This window comes from Nuphar pumila, chromosome 15 (genome assembly GCF_984573655.1).
Source record: "Nuphar pumila chromosome 15, dmNupPumi1.hap1.1, whole genome shotgun sequence".
In the NCBI taxonomy this organism is placed as follows: Eukaryota; Viridiplantae; Streptophyta; class Magnoliopsida; order Nymphaeales; family Nymphaeaceae; genus Nuphar; species Nuphar pumila.
Window position 1 is genome coordinate 30816955 of NC_143263.1, and position 16561 is coordinate 30833515.

At 36.7% G+C, this 16561-nt stretch overlaps 1 protein-coding gene across 2 annotated transcripts; it reads right to left on the bottom strand.

Annotated features, from left to right (window-relative positions):
- Positions 1-2346: 2346 nt before the first annotated feature.
- Positions 2347-16282, bottom strand: LOC149815000 (casein kinase 1-like protein 2). 2 transcript variants are annotated; one of them, XM_089988862.1, is made up of 15 exons: positions 15973-15993; positions 15688-15820; positions 15552-15592; positions 11275-11344; positions 11035-11183; positions 10864-10959; positions 10725-10795; positions 6029-6090; positions 5788-5851; positions 5610-5694; positions 5408-5534; positions 5150-5232; positions 4992-5055; positions 4429-4571; positions 2347-2886 (listed from the first exon to the last, which is right to left on the bottom strand). In XM_089988862.1, exons 2-15 carry the CDS (start codon positions 15761-15763, stop codon positions 2593-2595), a joined length of 1425 nt encoding a protein of 474 aa, XP_089844988.1. In that variant the 5' UTR covers positions 15764-15820; positions 15973-15993; the 3' UTR covers positions 2347-2592. The 2 variants fall into 2 exon arrangements, with proteins under 2 accessions (XP_089844988.1, XP_089844987.1); XM_089988861.1 differs by having other exon boundaries at positions 15688-16282.
- Positions 16283-16561: the final 279 nt, after the last annotated feature.

Here is a 16561-nt window from a genome sequence, read left to right on the forward strand (position 1 = left end):
ACAATTTTTATTTGAATCTTTTTTAAAATTGGATTTTTTATGTAATTAATCTATCTCAGATCCAAAGTAGATCTAAGGTTTATCGTGTTTCCCTATAAATATTCACTATAGTGATTTGAGGGGGGTCAGAGAGTTGATGAATGAAAATTATTGTTTTTCTTGAGTTTTCTATAATTTTCACTTTTTACTGCCTTTCCTTTAGCATAACATAGTTTTAATGTAAATTGAGCCCTTTTAATTTACATCAAACAACACCACCGGGATGGTATGACAACCAAGATCTACGCTTGGATGAGCTTGAGAATTTGATGCTGTTGGGAATTCATTGATCTTCAGGTAAGACCAAAAGAAAAATGGGATTCTAGGGTTTCACTGAGGCCTCCCTTTTTAATAGGGGTAGGCGTTCGGCCCTTTTAATAGGGGACAGTACACTGAGGCCTCCCTTTTTTAATAGGGGGTGCCCCCTTTTTTTTATAATGGGGCAGCCACCAGGTTGGGCACTGGATCTGCTCCCCAGCCCTCAAAGATAAAAACTATTCAGTTCAGGATTGTATGTTTAACTTGTAATGCCCTACCAACAGCGGCTTCAACCGTCTGGTAGGAGCAATTTGAGCAATTCACCATGTGAGGGGACGTTGCAAGTTCGAATCTCACTGGTATATGGGTGGTTGAATAACTATCTGATGATATGAACAGGCCTCTGGCTTGTCTGGGTTGACTCATGGCTGTTTTGTAAAAGGGAGTCCTAATTCCCCCAGCTCTGTTATTAAAATAAATAAATTGTAGTGCCCTCTTTAAATTTTCACCAAGCTTTTACATATCTGGGCCCTGAAATGGATCCTTTTTTTGGAATGTAGGAGAGGAGATGACTTGGTTTGAGAAAAGTAAATGCTTTGTAAATGAAGCAATTTCAGTGGAGTATAGAGTATATATCGACCTTATTACAGACGATGATGTTGGCATATAACATGTACTTTTGGTAATTATTAGATTTTTTCCTGCTAAAAATTATGTGCGTAATCAGATTGATAAGCAGACAGACGTTGGGATGACTGTGACCCAGCAGCAAAAGGCAACCATATAACACCACAACGTCAATAACAGACTTGTTTGGCATAAAAATACAAATTACAAAAGAGACAAAAAGGAAATGTTGAAATTAATAAGTATTCCATTTAAGGGTGTGATAAAAAATCCTAAGCCAGTTGATTTTCCCTTCTTGACAACATAAATGAGATGGTGAAAACAGGGCAGTCATAGAAGACAAGACGTTTTTCTAATGCAAGATTTTGGACAAGAAAACCAGGCTTAGTTCATAAAGATTTGCCCAGTTCTAGATCAAAATAACATGGATCTGGTTTCTAACATAAAGCTTGGTCCATGCTTCACATGAACATGCAAGCAGGGACTTGAACAAAAACCTTGAAAGGATAATTAACCACCAATCAATCCTCCAAGCTGGTCGAAGTGCAATGATATTGAAAATGCACCTTCTAAAAGCAGCTCCACCAAGACCACACAACTATGCCACTTTTATCCTTTTTCAATAATAAAGGTCCAAGTGAATTTGAGGAAATGAGAATTCATGTTACCTATCTATTCATATTCTCACATTTGGGTACGTTTTGAGGTAAAGTAGTTAGAATTCACATCTCCCTCAAATTCTCTATTTAGAATTCCCAACTCTGCGAGTTACTCTAATTCTTGTAACCCATCAAACCCTTGATGATCCTCTCTCTCTCTCTCTCTCTCTCTCTCTCTCTCTCTCTCTCTCTCTGGGTGCAAATGGGTCAGATACAGGTCAGATCATGTTAGATCGGAACCTGATTACAAAATGCATGCAGTAAATCCAGATCCAAATGTGAAACTGAATAATATCCAATGAGACGGATAAAGATCTGAAATGCAAATAAGAATACTGGATCCATAAAGAACAAACTTTTTACATATAAAGATGCAATTGTATCAGATCTGATGTGAAATAAAACATAGGATTTTTTTTCAAGAAAAACTTTTTTTTTTGAAGGAGAAACGAGGGAATCCAAGTTATCCAAACACTAGAAATCTAAAAAATGAGAATTCTCTTATTGATAATTCTTTGGATAAAGAATTTCACATTTCCATGAGAATTCTCCAAAGTACCCAAACGCACCCAAATCCTTTTGAAGAATTTTTATACAATCTAAAAAGAATAAATACATGGTAATCAAATGATGTTCAAATATCAGGTAAGTCTACCTAAGTTAACAACTTAATATGAGGGAAGGAAAAGAGTATACGAACGTAGGATGACATTGGGGTTAGACTATGAAGAAATGGCAGGAATCATGCCTATCAACTCAGATGTACATGAACAAACTACATTTGATTGGCTCACTAGACCTATTTTCCTCCATTTTTATTTAATAGTACCAGCCTAGGGAGCCCAATTAATTATATGTTCATGTTTAAACCATCCCCTTCGACAACTCACTCAAAATGAAAAAGAAATTGAAGAAAAAATAAATAGAAAAAATATTCCTCTACGAGTATAGTACACCACTGCACCAGTAAGATTTACAGTCTGCTTGTGCAGAAAGCTGAAAATGCTCATTAGAGATGAAGCCTCTCCTCGGTGTCGAAATTCAGAGACTCGATGCCTTTGAGAGTTGACTCGTAGTTCTTTATGTTGGAGGTGATTCTGCCTGATGAACGTTTTGGTTCAGATGAACCAACAGGAGAACTTCTCTGCCCGCTGACTACCTTGCGGAATGCACCTGGACTTGCATCTGTGGTTCTATGCCGAGAAGAGTCAGCTTCAGTCCCTAACAGTCCTTCTCGACTGCTTGAGATGGCAGCACGCCTTGATGAGCCTCCAGACCTACCTATGTAAGCAGCAGCGGATAACTGCAAGTTTCAAGAAGAAAATGAAATCGGTCAAACCATTTTATTGTCGGTAACTACAACTACTATGCTAGTATGGTTCACTAAAGTAGGAACCACAAAGAAAGTGTGCAACTTGTCTGGTATAGTCACATTGTTCTCAAACCCAAGACCACCCACATCATGCGGATCGTGCATTGCTAGAATTGTCACAGGTGAAAACACAAAATTACATTTACAGTTAGTACAGTATCAGTGTATTATCCAAGAATTGTCACAGGTAAGTTATTAAGAAACGGCTTCTTTTTCAAGAAAGTACTATTACAATTTGTTACTTCGTACTGCAGTCTGCAGATTCAGCTTGCCTATATACGTACTTCTGAACCGGCCATCCTCTAGGGTTTCAAGTACATAAACAATTGCATCTACTACTGAAAGTTATATGTGAAACACTTGGAACACAACCAAATGTACATGCATAACCCGGTAGTGAAGCAAGAAAAAGATATGCAACAAATATCAAAGTTCAGTTGGCTTAATCTAGATTCTAAATCTTTCAACAAGCAATGTGTAAATCCTTTTTGAAAGAAAAATAGACGAATAAATCAACTGATGGAATAAACCTAGATAAAGGTGAAAGCTGGGACACAGCAAACTTCAGCATAACCAAAGTAGATGACAAAAGAATGGGGAGGTTCATCTATTTGATCCAAAAAGAAAAAACCCTCACAACACTATAACATAGTATGAATCTGCTTCCTGTGAAGGCCCTGGTACTAACATCAACCATTGATAACATAGATAAAAGACTAACATTATCATTTTATCATGTCGATTTCTTGAAAACTCATTTTTTTACCAATTTAAATCAGTTGGTTTAATTTAAAATAAAAAAAGAATTACCCAAAAACCCACTTGTATTCAAGTTCTCCTAAGAAAAACTCTCACCACCTCACAAATGCTATCACAAGGCGCTGTGACCATGGTTTCCAAGACAACAAAAGTTTGCTAACCATAGAGAAACCATAAAGTATTGCAGATGTCCACCCTCACTAACAAAACCCCCATCATCCTTCATGACGCAACAATAGAGCACCAATGAGCAAACAGAAATGCAATATAAAACACTCGCTTCAGAATGCAAATGGGAAGCAGAAACCAACAACAAATTACAACCATATTACCCTTCTCTCTGAAACATGTGCTTAAACTCCCATTTCGCTCCACATTCTAATAGACAATGTTATCTATAAAAAACGTACTTTGTAGATAAAATATGTGAATGTTTTGTGAGAGAATAACAGTGTCTGCAAAGTACAAAAGAATAACTTAAAACCTGGAACAGTCAATTATGCTCTTATTGTGGCATGGCAAGAGTAAGAAAAATCTTTGACATATTTTTAACCTTGAAAACTGCAAGGGCTTTAAGACAGCTAGTAACTGTCTTGCAAAAACTAAGCGTGGATAGACTCATATTGGGTAGTGAAGTGACAGAATACAAGAGACAAGGACCTACTTTCCTGTCATGCTTGACATAAAAGCATAGATATCACTTGTCAAACTTACAGTATCTTTAGTCACCATTGCTTCATTTGCAACTGGATTCTTCTGCTTCAGTAGGCTACCAGAAGAAGTTACAGCAAGCCCAGACACTCGGCGACGGGAAGGATCAAGTCCAGACCAACCAGCTGTTCTTCCTTCTTCACCACCTAATCAAGATCAGCAAACATTTGCCATCATACCCATAAGACACTAATAGACCAATGAAGCATACAGACATATATTAGATACTATAAAATGGGAAAATAAAAAGCTTTATGAATGTATTGATTCCATTAATCTAGAATGTAAATTCGCAGGCTTTAAGCTTCCAGCCAATTTGCCTCATAGTCAAAGAAAGTTAACTGACGTGGTCCAAATATTAATTTTAAGTAGGTTTAAAACCCAGCAGAGTTGGGTTAAATTGGTCAAGCCTCAAACCAGTTTGTGGTCTTCAAGTACTGGACTTTGACTTTAAAAAAAGGAAAAATGTGCTAGAAGCATATGATTTAGCAAGTGCGAATATCATAATATGTTGACTTTAAACATATAGATCAAAATTCCAGAAGATACATAGTAATTATGCATACCAGATTGCTTATCTGCATTAGCAGCACCCGGTGTCAAGCCAGAACTTGTTCCTACAGCTGGGACCTGAAATATGAAAGTAAAACAGTGATATAACATCTGATATCAGGAACACAATGATAATTACTAGTAATCAAGCATAACAAGTTAGTATACTTACAAGAGGACGCGGAGGAGCACTAGCAATCTGAGATTGCTGATACTTTAAAATTGTCCAGTCAAACACATAATCAAACTGAAAACCTGTGAATACCAGACAACGAGAGAATAAAGGAATTCGGTGATTACCATGATTATATGAGTTGCTTCAATTAAATCCTGTAGAAATCGAGCATCTAAAAGTCTAAGGCATAAGCCTATGCTTCTGAAAGCAAATTGCACTGTACAATTTTTAAGAAGCAAAAAAATTATACAAAACCTTCGCGAATAAAAAGATCACGGAATATTCTTTTCAGATAAGCATAGTCTGGCTTGTCATCAAATCGTAGTGAACGGCAATAATGAAAATATGAAGCAAATTCGGTAGGGTAGCATCTGCACAAAGACTGGAAAAGCAATTTAATGTTAGTCTCGTCAAAAAGTATGTATCTAATACTCCAGAAATGTTTTGGTATATGTACCTCAATAGTTGTAGAAACCTTTTTCTCACTGATCTTCTCATATTTTTGCTTCTTTGTCCCTGCCTTAAGACCTTGCCATGGAAGACTATAAACATGCATGGACCAGCATTAGTTTAGAGTAAAAAGAGTTATTTGCTGGTTGAATATTCAAAAAGAATTTTGAATAAAGAAAGCGCACCTCCCCCTCAAGAAATACATAAGAACATATCCCAGAGATTCAAGATCATCCCTTCGACTTTGTTCTTAGACAGTCAAGAAAAAAATAAAGTTAAATATATCTCATATATATGGCAGAAGTATGAAAAATATGTTTGGCAGATTGTATGAGAAAAAACACTTATTATGCAACCCAAAAGAATTTGATTGATGAAATGCAAAGAATAATGAAAATAGGAAAGCTAATCCAAAAGCTAGCCTACCAATGCCAAGATGAGTGTTCATGCTTGCATATCTTGCTGTCCCAGTCAAGTTCTTATTTTCTCTACATCATTGAGAAGAGGATGGAATCATGGGATTGCGGCACAATGAACAGAGATTAAAAAAGTAGCAAATTTCTGATAATTTATGAAGTGCAAAAATTCAAGCTAAACAACAGAAAAAGATGCTGGGAAACGTATTTTCAGGCATAGATTTCACAAGCTGATAAGCTTGACTATAGCATGCTGAAAACCCTTAATGACAAAAAAATGCAAAACACATAAATGTATGGCTGAGTCAGGTTGTCAACGTCGGACCTGCACCAAATCCAGGCAGATCTGGATTGAGGTGCTGCTACCAGGTCCATATCTGGATCCCACAGGACGTAAAATAGGCAGAAGGGTTCCAAGTCTGATATAGATAGCATAAACAAGATGCAGAGAAATTTTAATTTTTCTTATATTTGCACACTGAAAAACAGTTAATCTTAATCAGAACCTAGTTTGTACATGAGCCTAGACTGAAAGTTCACAAACCAAGCCCAGGTCCATACACTACTCAGATCCAGCCAGTCTGACCCAAATAGCTGATTGGATTCGGACCTTTCTATTATGTCCAAACCCCAGACCTACTAGATCTGATTAGGTCAGAATCAGGACATAACCAACCTGCCAACAGGCCAATTGCTGAGTAAAGGAGATGGGCTGCCCTTGCAACATTATAATTCTATTTAAACAGTTGTTATCTAAACCCGTTTTCCAGTCTAAGCTATAGGTGGGAAACAGTTGTTATGAATGCAACAATAAACACAGTCCAATGGTAAGTTATGAGGGTGGGTGGGTTGCAAAAGGAAAGTGAGGCCTTGAGAAACAATCATTATTTTCAAAAACAACCCTTTGAAAAAAAATATGGCATTTTGATATTTTCTAAAAAATGGGGTCCCAAAATGGCACTATGAAAATGCCAATTTGAAAAAATGGTCTGCCAAACACCTAAAAATGTTATTTTGGAAATTTTTGGCTGCCAAAAGAACCAAATTGTCAAATTATTATCTACAGAAGATGTCAGCTAAGGGACATATGAGGGGGAAAAAAACCTGGACTGCTAACTTGACTGCCTTCAAAGCCTCAAGATGCTTATGACCTCAACAAATAACAACTCACAGCACCTTGACTTCATATGCAAAGAAATGAGATAAAAATGCATTCTTTCAATTGCATTTTCCATTTCAATTTCAAGGAAGCATTGTCCAAGATTAAAAGAATATGTCAGCAAAGCCTAAAATCATGATTGGATGTATTTGTAAATAACTAATTTCTGTTTATATTTTTAAGTGCTTTTATGGATGTTTGAATGTTTCTTTTTCATTTATTATTTATAAATTCCTGAGTAAATAGCTGGTCTCTCACTCTTTCTCCATCTCTTGCTCTTTACCTCTCACTCTCTCTCTGTCTCACTCTCTATCTCTCACTCTCTCTCAATTGCCATGTTTTCTGAACAGTTTTTTTTTGTGCAGAGTAGTTGTTCTCATCTCTCATGAATGCAGTTTCTGAGTGTTGTTACTGTGGTATTTGTATAACTAAATATCATGCTTAGATATTGTGTTTGAGTGACTGAATGTGGCTTGTATCCTTCACCAAACATTTCCACTCTTCTTAAATCTTATTTGATTACTGTTGTGTGCTCTATTTATCTCCCTATGATGGTTTGTTTTTAGCACTACTGATTTGTTAAATGGTTGCAATAGAAATATGAATTATGAATTTTTCTTGCTGTATTATTTATTAAATGATTGCAATATGATGCATTTGCTAAATAGTTGCAACAGAAATATGAATTATGAATTTTTCTTGATGTATTATTTATTAAATGCTTGCAACATGATGCATTTGGTAAATGGTTGCAACAAGAATATGAATTATGAACTTTTCTTCATGTATTATTTATTAAATGCTTGCAACAGAATGCATTTGTTAAATGGCTGCACTTGCATATATGATTCGGTTTTTAGTTTAATAGATCAGCTTTAAGGTTATCATCTACTCATGTTTTATTTTGTCAATGATAACAGAAATCTTATATTTTGGTAAATTAGAAAAAATATAATTACATTTTTGTTTCACTTTTGATTCCTATTCGCTTCCCACTCAAATCCTAGGTCGCTTCCCTCTTTGTTTCTCCTTCGAATCCTGGTTCACTTACGATTTGATTCGTAGGTCACTTCCGGTTCGCTTATAAGTCGTTCTGCACTTCTTGCTTTCTAAAATTTTAGAAATATCTCACTTCCCGCCTCTACTTCCTGAATCGCTTCCCACTCCCGCTTCCTCGACTGGCAACTCTACTCCATCTTCCCTCCTTACACCTACCCCATGGACCCCTGCCCACCCTTCAGCCCCCCCCCCCCCCCCTTCTCTTACGTTTTCCACCACCATCACTCACGACTCGTCTTACCTCTCCTATCCCCTCTGCATACACCTCATTGCCACCATCATCCTCATCCACCCACTACCATCCTCCCTTCTCCTTCCACGTACCAAGGCCCAGACCCACGGTCCCATCCTCCCTATCTCACCCTTCAACCACGATCGCTACCAACACTATAACCCTCATTGTCGACCCACCACCACCCTCTTCTTCCTCCACTAAACAACCACCACCCTCTTCTTCCTCCACTAAACAACCACCCACCACTAGGGCTGGAAACCAAAGAAGCAGCTCATGGCTCTCCTCATGTTCGGCTCATAGAGAGGTCATTTAAACTCAGGAAATAGGCTTGGCAATCCGAAAATGAGCAACAAAGTGTTTGGCTCATATAAGCTCATTAATAAATATATTTTATATATTATTTTAATAGAATATAGATGGTTGAAGTGTTTTCCTTGCAACGAATAAGTTTAGAGTTCAAATCCTATTGCTTACAACTTTGAAACAATTTATGTTAATAAGCTCGTCTGAACCTGGCTCAATAGGTTTGGAGTCCAATTACTTTTATTTTCAATTTAAAAAACATATTTTTTTGTTAACAAGAGAAACTCATGCTTGGATAACCATGAAAATGAACCGAGTTTGAACACCCTCTTTCGGTTCGTTTGGCTCATTAGTAGCCCTACCCACAACAGTCACTATTTTCCTCCCTCTCCTTTCCTCTCATGCATAGTTGGCAAACCCAACAATCCAACTCGGGAATCACCCGAGTCGGATCATATCGCCAAGCAACTGGTCCACCGATCCAGCCCAAACCTATTTTAGCCAGGTTTGGGTGTGGATCGGCTAGGAATAGCTCGACCCGGCTGGCTCAATCGAGTCAGTCTATTCAATCTTGAATCGGGTGATTCCAGACTGAGACACGACTCTGTAAATCAATATTGATTCACTGAGTCATCTCCCATTTTGAACCGCTTCATTTTGATATGAACCGGTTCACCACTTTAAAAGTCAGATTCTTTTTCGAGAAAGGTATGTCGTCCCTTCTCGTTCTCTCTCGCCTCTTGTCGTTCTCTCTCGCCCCTTCTGCAACTCCAACCCTAGGGTGATAGCCAGCAGCCACCGTCCGTTGTGCCACCAGTGCTCTCTCTCTCTCTCTCTCTCTCTCTCTCTCTCTCTCTCTCTCTCTCTCTCTCTCTCTCTCTCTCTCTCTCTCTCTCCGTCCCCTCCCATCTCTCCTCGTTCCTTCCGTTCATCTTCCTCGCTTCGGGTTCACTTGCAGCAGGCCCGAGTAGCTCTTGGTATTGTTTCTCTGTCTCATGTTTTATTGGGTATTGATGCAGGAAACACAATGAGGTGCTTTAGTTTCAATTTCCTTTTTAGCGCGTTTTGGGAGGTTTTAGGGTTTCATTGATTCTTCCTTCTCGAGGGTGTGTGAGATGCAACCTTGCCCCCACCAACTAGCATGCATCACCGACTTCAAACCCTCTCATGTTGTCTGCTCATCCACACAAGATCTCATCGGTCATCCCATCCCATCCAAGAAACTCATTCCCTTGTAACAATCGTATTTGCCCCCACTTTCCCTCACTGTGAGGCGAGTTGATGCTTGCTCTATCTCTCTACAAGGCTTGCCTCTGGGAGGCGATGCACCATGCACATTTAAAGGTTTTTCTCATTTCACAATTTTCATTATTGTTCTTATGTATGCAACTATGTTAGTTATGAAGCTTATTTATTTTCTATGCAGATATTTTGTAGTTTTTGTTTTTTGATGCTTTGATTTAGTGAATTTGCTGTTTGGAGTTTGATTATTTGCATTCACATTGTACAAAACATAGTGTTATATTCAATATTTAAAGTATTATTTTAAAAAAAAGCACTAAAGAAAATTTATATCCTAACCCGTCTGAGTTACTAAGTCGACCTTATGACCCACAAGTCAAGGGTTTGTCAACTATGCTATCATGTTTAACACTGCCCTCCATATACCACATATCCAAACAATGTTAATGTTTATAAATGATAATGATGTTTTGTTCATAAACTTTATTTGTTTTATTATTTATGCACAATAAGCAGAAATACGAAACAAACAGGGACATAGAATCACCATACAGCACACAGATACAACAAAAAAAGTAACTTAAAGATCACAATTTGATAAAAACAATATTCAAGGGTATATGTAATCAAAAAACACAAATCTTTAGCCTAAAAGCATTTAAAATATATTGTGTTGAAGATTAGAAATAGAAATCTAATCCGTCCTACCTATAAGGAATATGTTGGTGTGTTGAAGTGTCTCTATACTTCTTAGCGAGGCCAAAATCAATAATGTAAACCTGCAGATCATAATGTGTCATTTCATCCATCTGAACAAAGAACACTGAGAGTTCTCTTAAGAGCATACCTGGTTTGCTCGCCTTCCCAAGCCCATAATAAAATTGTCGGGCTTTATATCACGATGAAGAAAACTCTTGGCATGAACAAATTCAATTCGATTGATCTAATGTAGAAAATAAAAAGTTAAAATAATACCACAAAAAAGGCATTCTTTTAAACGACTAAATTGAAACCATACCATCTGATCAGCAAGCATCAAAACAGATTTCAATGAAAGCTTTCTGCTACAAAAGTTGAAAAGATCTTCAAGACTTGGTCCTAGTAGATCCATCACAAGAACGTTATAGTCACCTTCAACTCCGTACCATCTAACATTTGGGATTCCAGCTAAAAACATAAAAACAAATAGGAACAAGTAAACAACTATAGAACATGAGGGAGAGGGAGAGGGAGAATAAGAAGTAAATATTGTCATTACTTCCTCCCTGAAGTATCCTATACAACTTTGACTCATAGAGCAACTGAGGATGCTTCGTCTTAACATTTTCCTGTCAAAGGAAATAGGAAAGATAGATCCTATTAGAGAGATAAAGCATCATCATTCATGACATTAAGCTCATGCAGCAGACACCAGAAGTGGTGAGAATCATGTAATGCATGTTGTACAATACAAAGTGGGTAAATCTAAAAGATAAGCATCAAAAGTACCAAAAATTGGACTAATAAACAAAAGAAGAATATAGAAAAAATAAAAATAGTTGACAATTTGCTTTAGCTAAGCAACATCAAATCGTTTACAAATAACTGATATGTATAGTTTTTGTTTTAATCTGTAGCTAGACTCGAAAAAAGTATGTATTACAACAAAACCTCTGGTTATGTTTGGTTAGTCAAAATGACTCACTTAAAACATATCCACTTATAAACATGGGATCCACTTCCAAGTCAAGGAAAAAGTCAATCACAGTCAGAGGTTCTTTTGGGGGATTTGAGTCAGCAACTTCTCCCATGCAAACATTAAATTCCATTTTATTGCTAGCCAACTACCTCACTTGGATATGCTTGTGGATACGAGGTTATGGCTGTTCTATGAAGTTTTTAATATGACTGGCATGAAAGGGGATATAGAAAGGGAGCAGAAATGGAGTATCCTTGTGCATAGCTAGCCAAAAAGCTCTATTACTGCTCCAAATTCCTTTAAGTCCTTAAGGAAAAAAAGAGAGGAGAAAAATGAGAAGATGGGCTTATGAAGCTCACAAATTTAAAGAAGCATGCTTTTATAAAATTAGGGCAGTTCTACATATTGGGTTGGTGAATGGATATGTGTGTTTATGTACATGCATGCATGTGTGTACTTATGAGAGAGAGAGAGAGTGGATAATAAGGTGACCAAAAAAATGGCTAGGGAGATATCAGGGGAAAAATCAATAACTTCTAATTTTACTCCTTGGAATTCATGCTTCATAACTTTCTAAGTTCTTTTAATTTAAAAAAATAAAAATGTCTCTAAAATGTCATATTTTTTAGTACTCAAAGATCATAACTCGTGTTTTTCGAGTTATCCAATCTTATTCAAAACTCCCATCATTCCCCAACGTCCTAATGAATGAATTTAACTACCATTGTCATAAAGAATATATCACAACCACCAAATATAAGGTATATGCAGCCATCTTGATTTTATGCCATTGGTAAAAGATCATATTAGAGGGTTTGCACCAAAAGCTATGACATTTAAATTACTATTTAGCTGTTCTCTTAGATCAGGAATTAATATGGCTAACCAAGATTTGTCTTAACCATTGGATTATAAGACATACCAACCTGCATGGACTCATATGCACTCACGTTTCTATACTTTTTATTTCTCTTACATAGGGCTTCCACATTTTAGCTTTGAAAAGAAAAAGAATCTCACCCAACATTACTTTTGATAACTTACTGGCTAGCACCCTTAATCTTATCAGAGAAGATAGACATTTCTATGAATCTAATAAATCCACCAAGAGAAATAAATTCCGCACCAGCAATTATTTGTCATTTCATCTCTCTATCCCTTAATGTTAATCAGTTAATCTTTGCCAGAAGACTTCTTTTTGCCTTTGAGAGAAAAGTTAATCTGTTGTCTTTTCAAATCCTTCAACTTCTAAGAATAGCCAGATCTACCTACTGAAAATGGATTTCTGAAGGCATAAACTACTAAACGCTCTAACATGGATAATGGGAGTAAAAGTGCCAATAAGACATAGATGGAAATGTCTGCCCCAAATGGTGCATCTCCTTCTAATAATGATCATGGTTATCAAAGGCGGCACCTAGGCAACCTAGGTGCAGCCACACTGCCTGGGCAACTAGGTTTAGGCGGTGGGGCCCTATTTTAGCGCCTAGGCTGGGACTGCTTAGGTTTAAGCCTAGATCGGTCCTATTTGTTTTGGTTGACCAAATGACCTATCTAAAAGGGGAAAGGGGGCCCTAATTCCCCCCTTTTCCCTTTTCACACTCTCTCCCTCTCTCCTCTCTCTCTCTTTCAGGTTTTTTCAAGAAGTGTGCCTCTCTCTCAGGTTGTTTCAAGAAGTGTGCCTCTCTCTCTCTCTGGTTTATGCAAGAAGAAGAAGAGGACCAAGAGGTACACCCTCTCTCTATCTCTATCTCTATCTCTATCTCTTCCTTTTTTTTCTTTTCCTTCCCTTTTCATTTTTTTCTTCTTCCTTTTTTTCTTCTTCCTGTTAATTATACTGTATTTCTGTTATATTATATATACTGTATTTCAGCATATTACATATTATATATACTGAATTTATATATAAATATATATGTGTATGTACTGTAATTTATATATAATCTGTTTATATATATAATACCATATCTGTGTAATGTAATTTATAATATAAATAATCTGTTTATATATAATATGTTTGACTGTTTCTGAGTTATATTTCTTAGCTATCTGATGTTATGTTTTTGAGTTATATTTCTAAGTTATATTTCCTGTTGACTGTTTCTGAGTTATGTTTGTGTCTTTGCCTACTTGCCTTTTACTTACATTGAGCAGGTTATCAGTTGTATGGTTTGTTTATTTGTCTATTGCTTATATTATGTCTATTGTTGTTAATTTTTTTGTATACATGATTTTATTTTTTGTATATTGTTTATTCACATTGTTAGTTGTATGGTTTGATTATTCAATTGTTCATTTGTTCTTAAATTTTTTGAGCAGGTTATTTGATGCATGGTTTGTTTATTCAATTGTTCGTTTTTTCTTCTTATTTGTCTATTGTTTATATTATGTCTATTGTTGACTTGTTAATTTTTTTGTATACATGATTTTACTTTTTGTATATTGCTCATTTGCATTGTTAGTTGTATGGTTTGTTTATTCAATTGTTTATTTATTCTTCATTTCTTTGAGCAGATTATTTAATATAATTGTTTTACAGTGCTCGACGACATGTTATGTTTTGTCTATTGCTTATGGTTGATTGATTTTATTTTGTATACATGTTTGTTATTAATATTAGCAGTTTGCTTACATATTTTGTGTTTTTTTATTTTTTATTTGGGGTACCGACTAGTCCGCCTAGTCCGGCTTAGGCCCCTCCAAGTCCTTTTAGGGGGCTCACCGCCTAGCGCCTTTGACAACCACGATAATGATACTATTCTAGAGTCAGTGGGCCACTACTTCTCTTGATAGAATTAATCATTTGAAAAAGAAAGTTCTTGCAACTTGTCTCAATACTCAGGAAAAAACAAATGCTTGCAGAAGAAGTGAATGGGTGTGCGCACACGCACGCATGTATATCAAAATCATTACGCATCAAAGATGGACCTTTATCTAGTCTCTCATTTAAATTCTGCATGATGTTCCAATCCCCATCTTCTGAAGTCTTCCACATTGTATATATTATTCCAACTATTAGAACCCTTCAATCTAGGTGCCTATCTAATCACCCATCTAAACAAACTAAACTTTTGAATTTTCAGTTGAAATTAGGTTATTAATGATGGCTTTCTTCCAATGATTAATGATGAGAAGAATGAAGAAAATCCTTAGTTTCTAAAAGTGAAGAATCTAAACCTACAGGAAGTGGTAACAAAATTCTGCATATCAATACTCTGTCAAAGTACTTTCATCACGCATTATGAGGATTATAGTCATATAATAAATTCCCTTCCTAGGTCAAGATCTAAATGATGCATCCATTTTATCCATCTTGCTACAGATGATGTTTTATGTCACCATAAAAAGAAAAATGTCAATAAGTCAATTTTTTATACAACCATTCATGCAAAGCCCAATCGCAACCAAAACCTACTGTCTATGAAACCAAAGACAAGGGAATAAAAAATTTGCGGATTCTAGTGGATAAAGGCAAGATCTTCATCAAAATGTACAATCCGTTTTCTTAAATGATTCAATTTATCAACCACAATAAAAGAGTTGAAATGCAATGCGAACTATGAAATATCCAAATGCAAGACCAAGATAACGGAATCACCATTGATCAACCGAGATTGGAAATTGCAGAGAAGGTTAAATTTCTACTTTAAAACGTCACATGAAACCATAATCAGAAAAGCAGTAACCCCAAAAGAGACCGTGCCAAAAAAGTTCCACAAAAGGAAATCAATGTAACCCATGTAAAAAAAATAAATAATACATAAACCCTAACGTCTAACAACAAGCAAAGAAACCAATTCAAAGACCGAAAAGACAGGACCAAAACCTTCAATCAGCAAAACAGATATAAAACTTACAAGCTTGATAGCGACTTCTTCATTGGTTTGTATATTCGTCCCTGGAACAAAGGCACCCACAATCAAAACCCCAGCCCCAACCCTAACAACAAAAGAATCAAATCAGAGCCACCAAAAATGGGAAAAAAAGAAATACCCAAGTAGATCTCTCCGAACGAGCCGCTCCCGATCTTCCGGCCGAGACGATACTTGTTACCAACGCGAGGCTCCATCACGATTCTCAGCCAAAGAACAACACTTCAATCCAGAACCCGAACTTAACCCTAAACCTAAAAAACCCAAGAAAAAGAGAGATATACGTATATATATCTCTGTGTCTGTCAATCAATCGGAGAATCCAACGAAGATAAAGATGAAGAGACGATCAATCGACGGTTCAAACGATGCCGAAGCGAATCACCCAATAGGAGCGAATTGAGACCTGAATAGGGCCAAATGGGGCTCGATCGACGCCCATCACCAGAGGATAGGAGAAATCGGGCGCGAGGGAAGTGGAGGAGGAGAGGCGAGGACGTAGATGGGGGAGGAAGAGAGGGCCGATCTAGGGTTTCGAAACCGAGCGAGCGATTGAGGGAGGAGACGGGGAATAAAAAGGAGATGGATGATGATGATGATGTATGGCGATGATGTCTTATGTATGATGAGCAATGGGTGATGGATGTGATGATGATGATCGTCTCTCTCTCTCTCTCTCTCTCTCTCTCTCTACAACGCGGAGTCTGAGATTGCGTGCTCCCTCGCAACAAGGAGAATTGTAGTTTCCTCTTTCGAAAATTTCATCTCGGTCCAATTATTTAAGCTAATTGCAAAATATGCGTCACTTTTTTGAAATTCTAGATATGAGACAATGAAAACTAATGTTGTCCATATCGGTTTCTAAACCCGAATCGCTTTTTAAAGCGATTCAGAATTGAATAGAATTGTTTTGAACCGGCCCTTTTAAATTTTTATGTTTAAAAAGATTCAAAAGATCACAAAAAAAAATTAAAAAGTTCAGAAAAAAAAAGTAT

Bases quoted from the DNA above. Each gene is read 5' to 3' on its own strand.
- LOC149815000 (XM_089988861.1), bottom strand. From the start codon at position 15,763: ATGGAGCCTCGCGTTGGTAACAAGTATCGTCTCGGCCGGAAGATCGGG. The intron at 5,852-6,028 runs GTAGGCTAGCTT...TGACTGTCTAAG, and splicing joins GAACACTCATCTTGGCATTG to AACAAAGTCGAAGGGATGAT. The intron at 4,572-4,991 runs GTATGCATAATT...GATCTTGATTAG, and splicing joins TAATGCAGATAAGCAATCTG to GTGGTGAAGAAGGAAGAACA.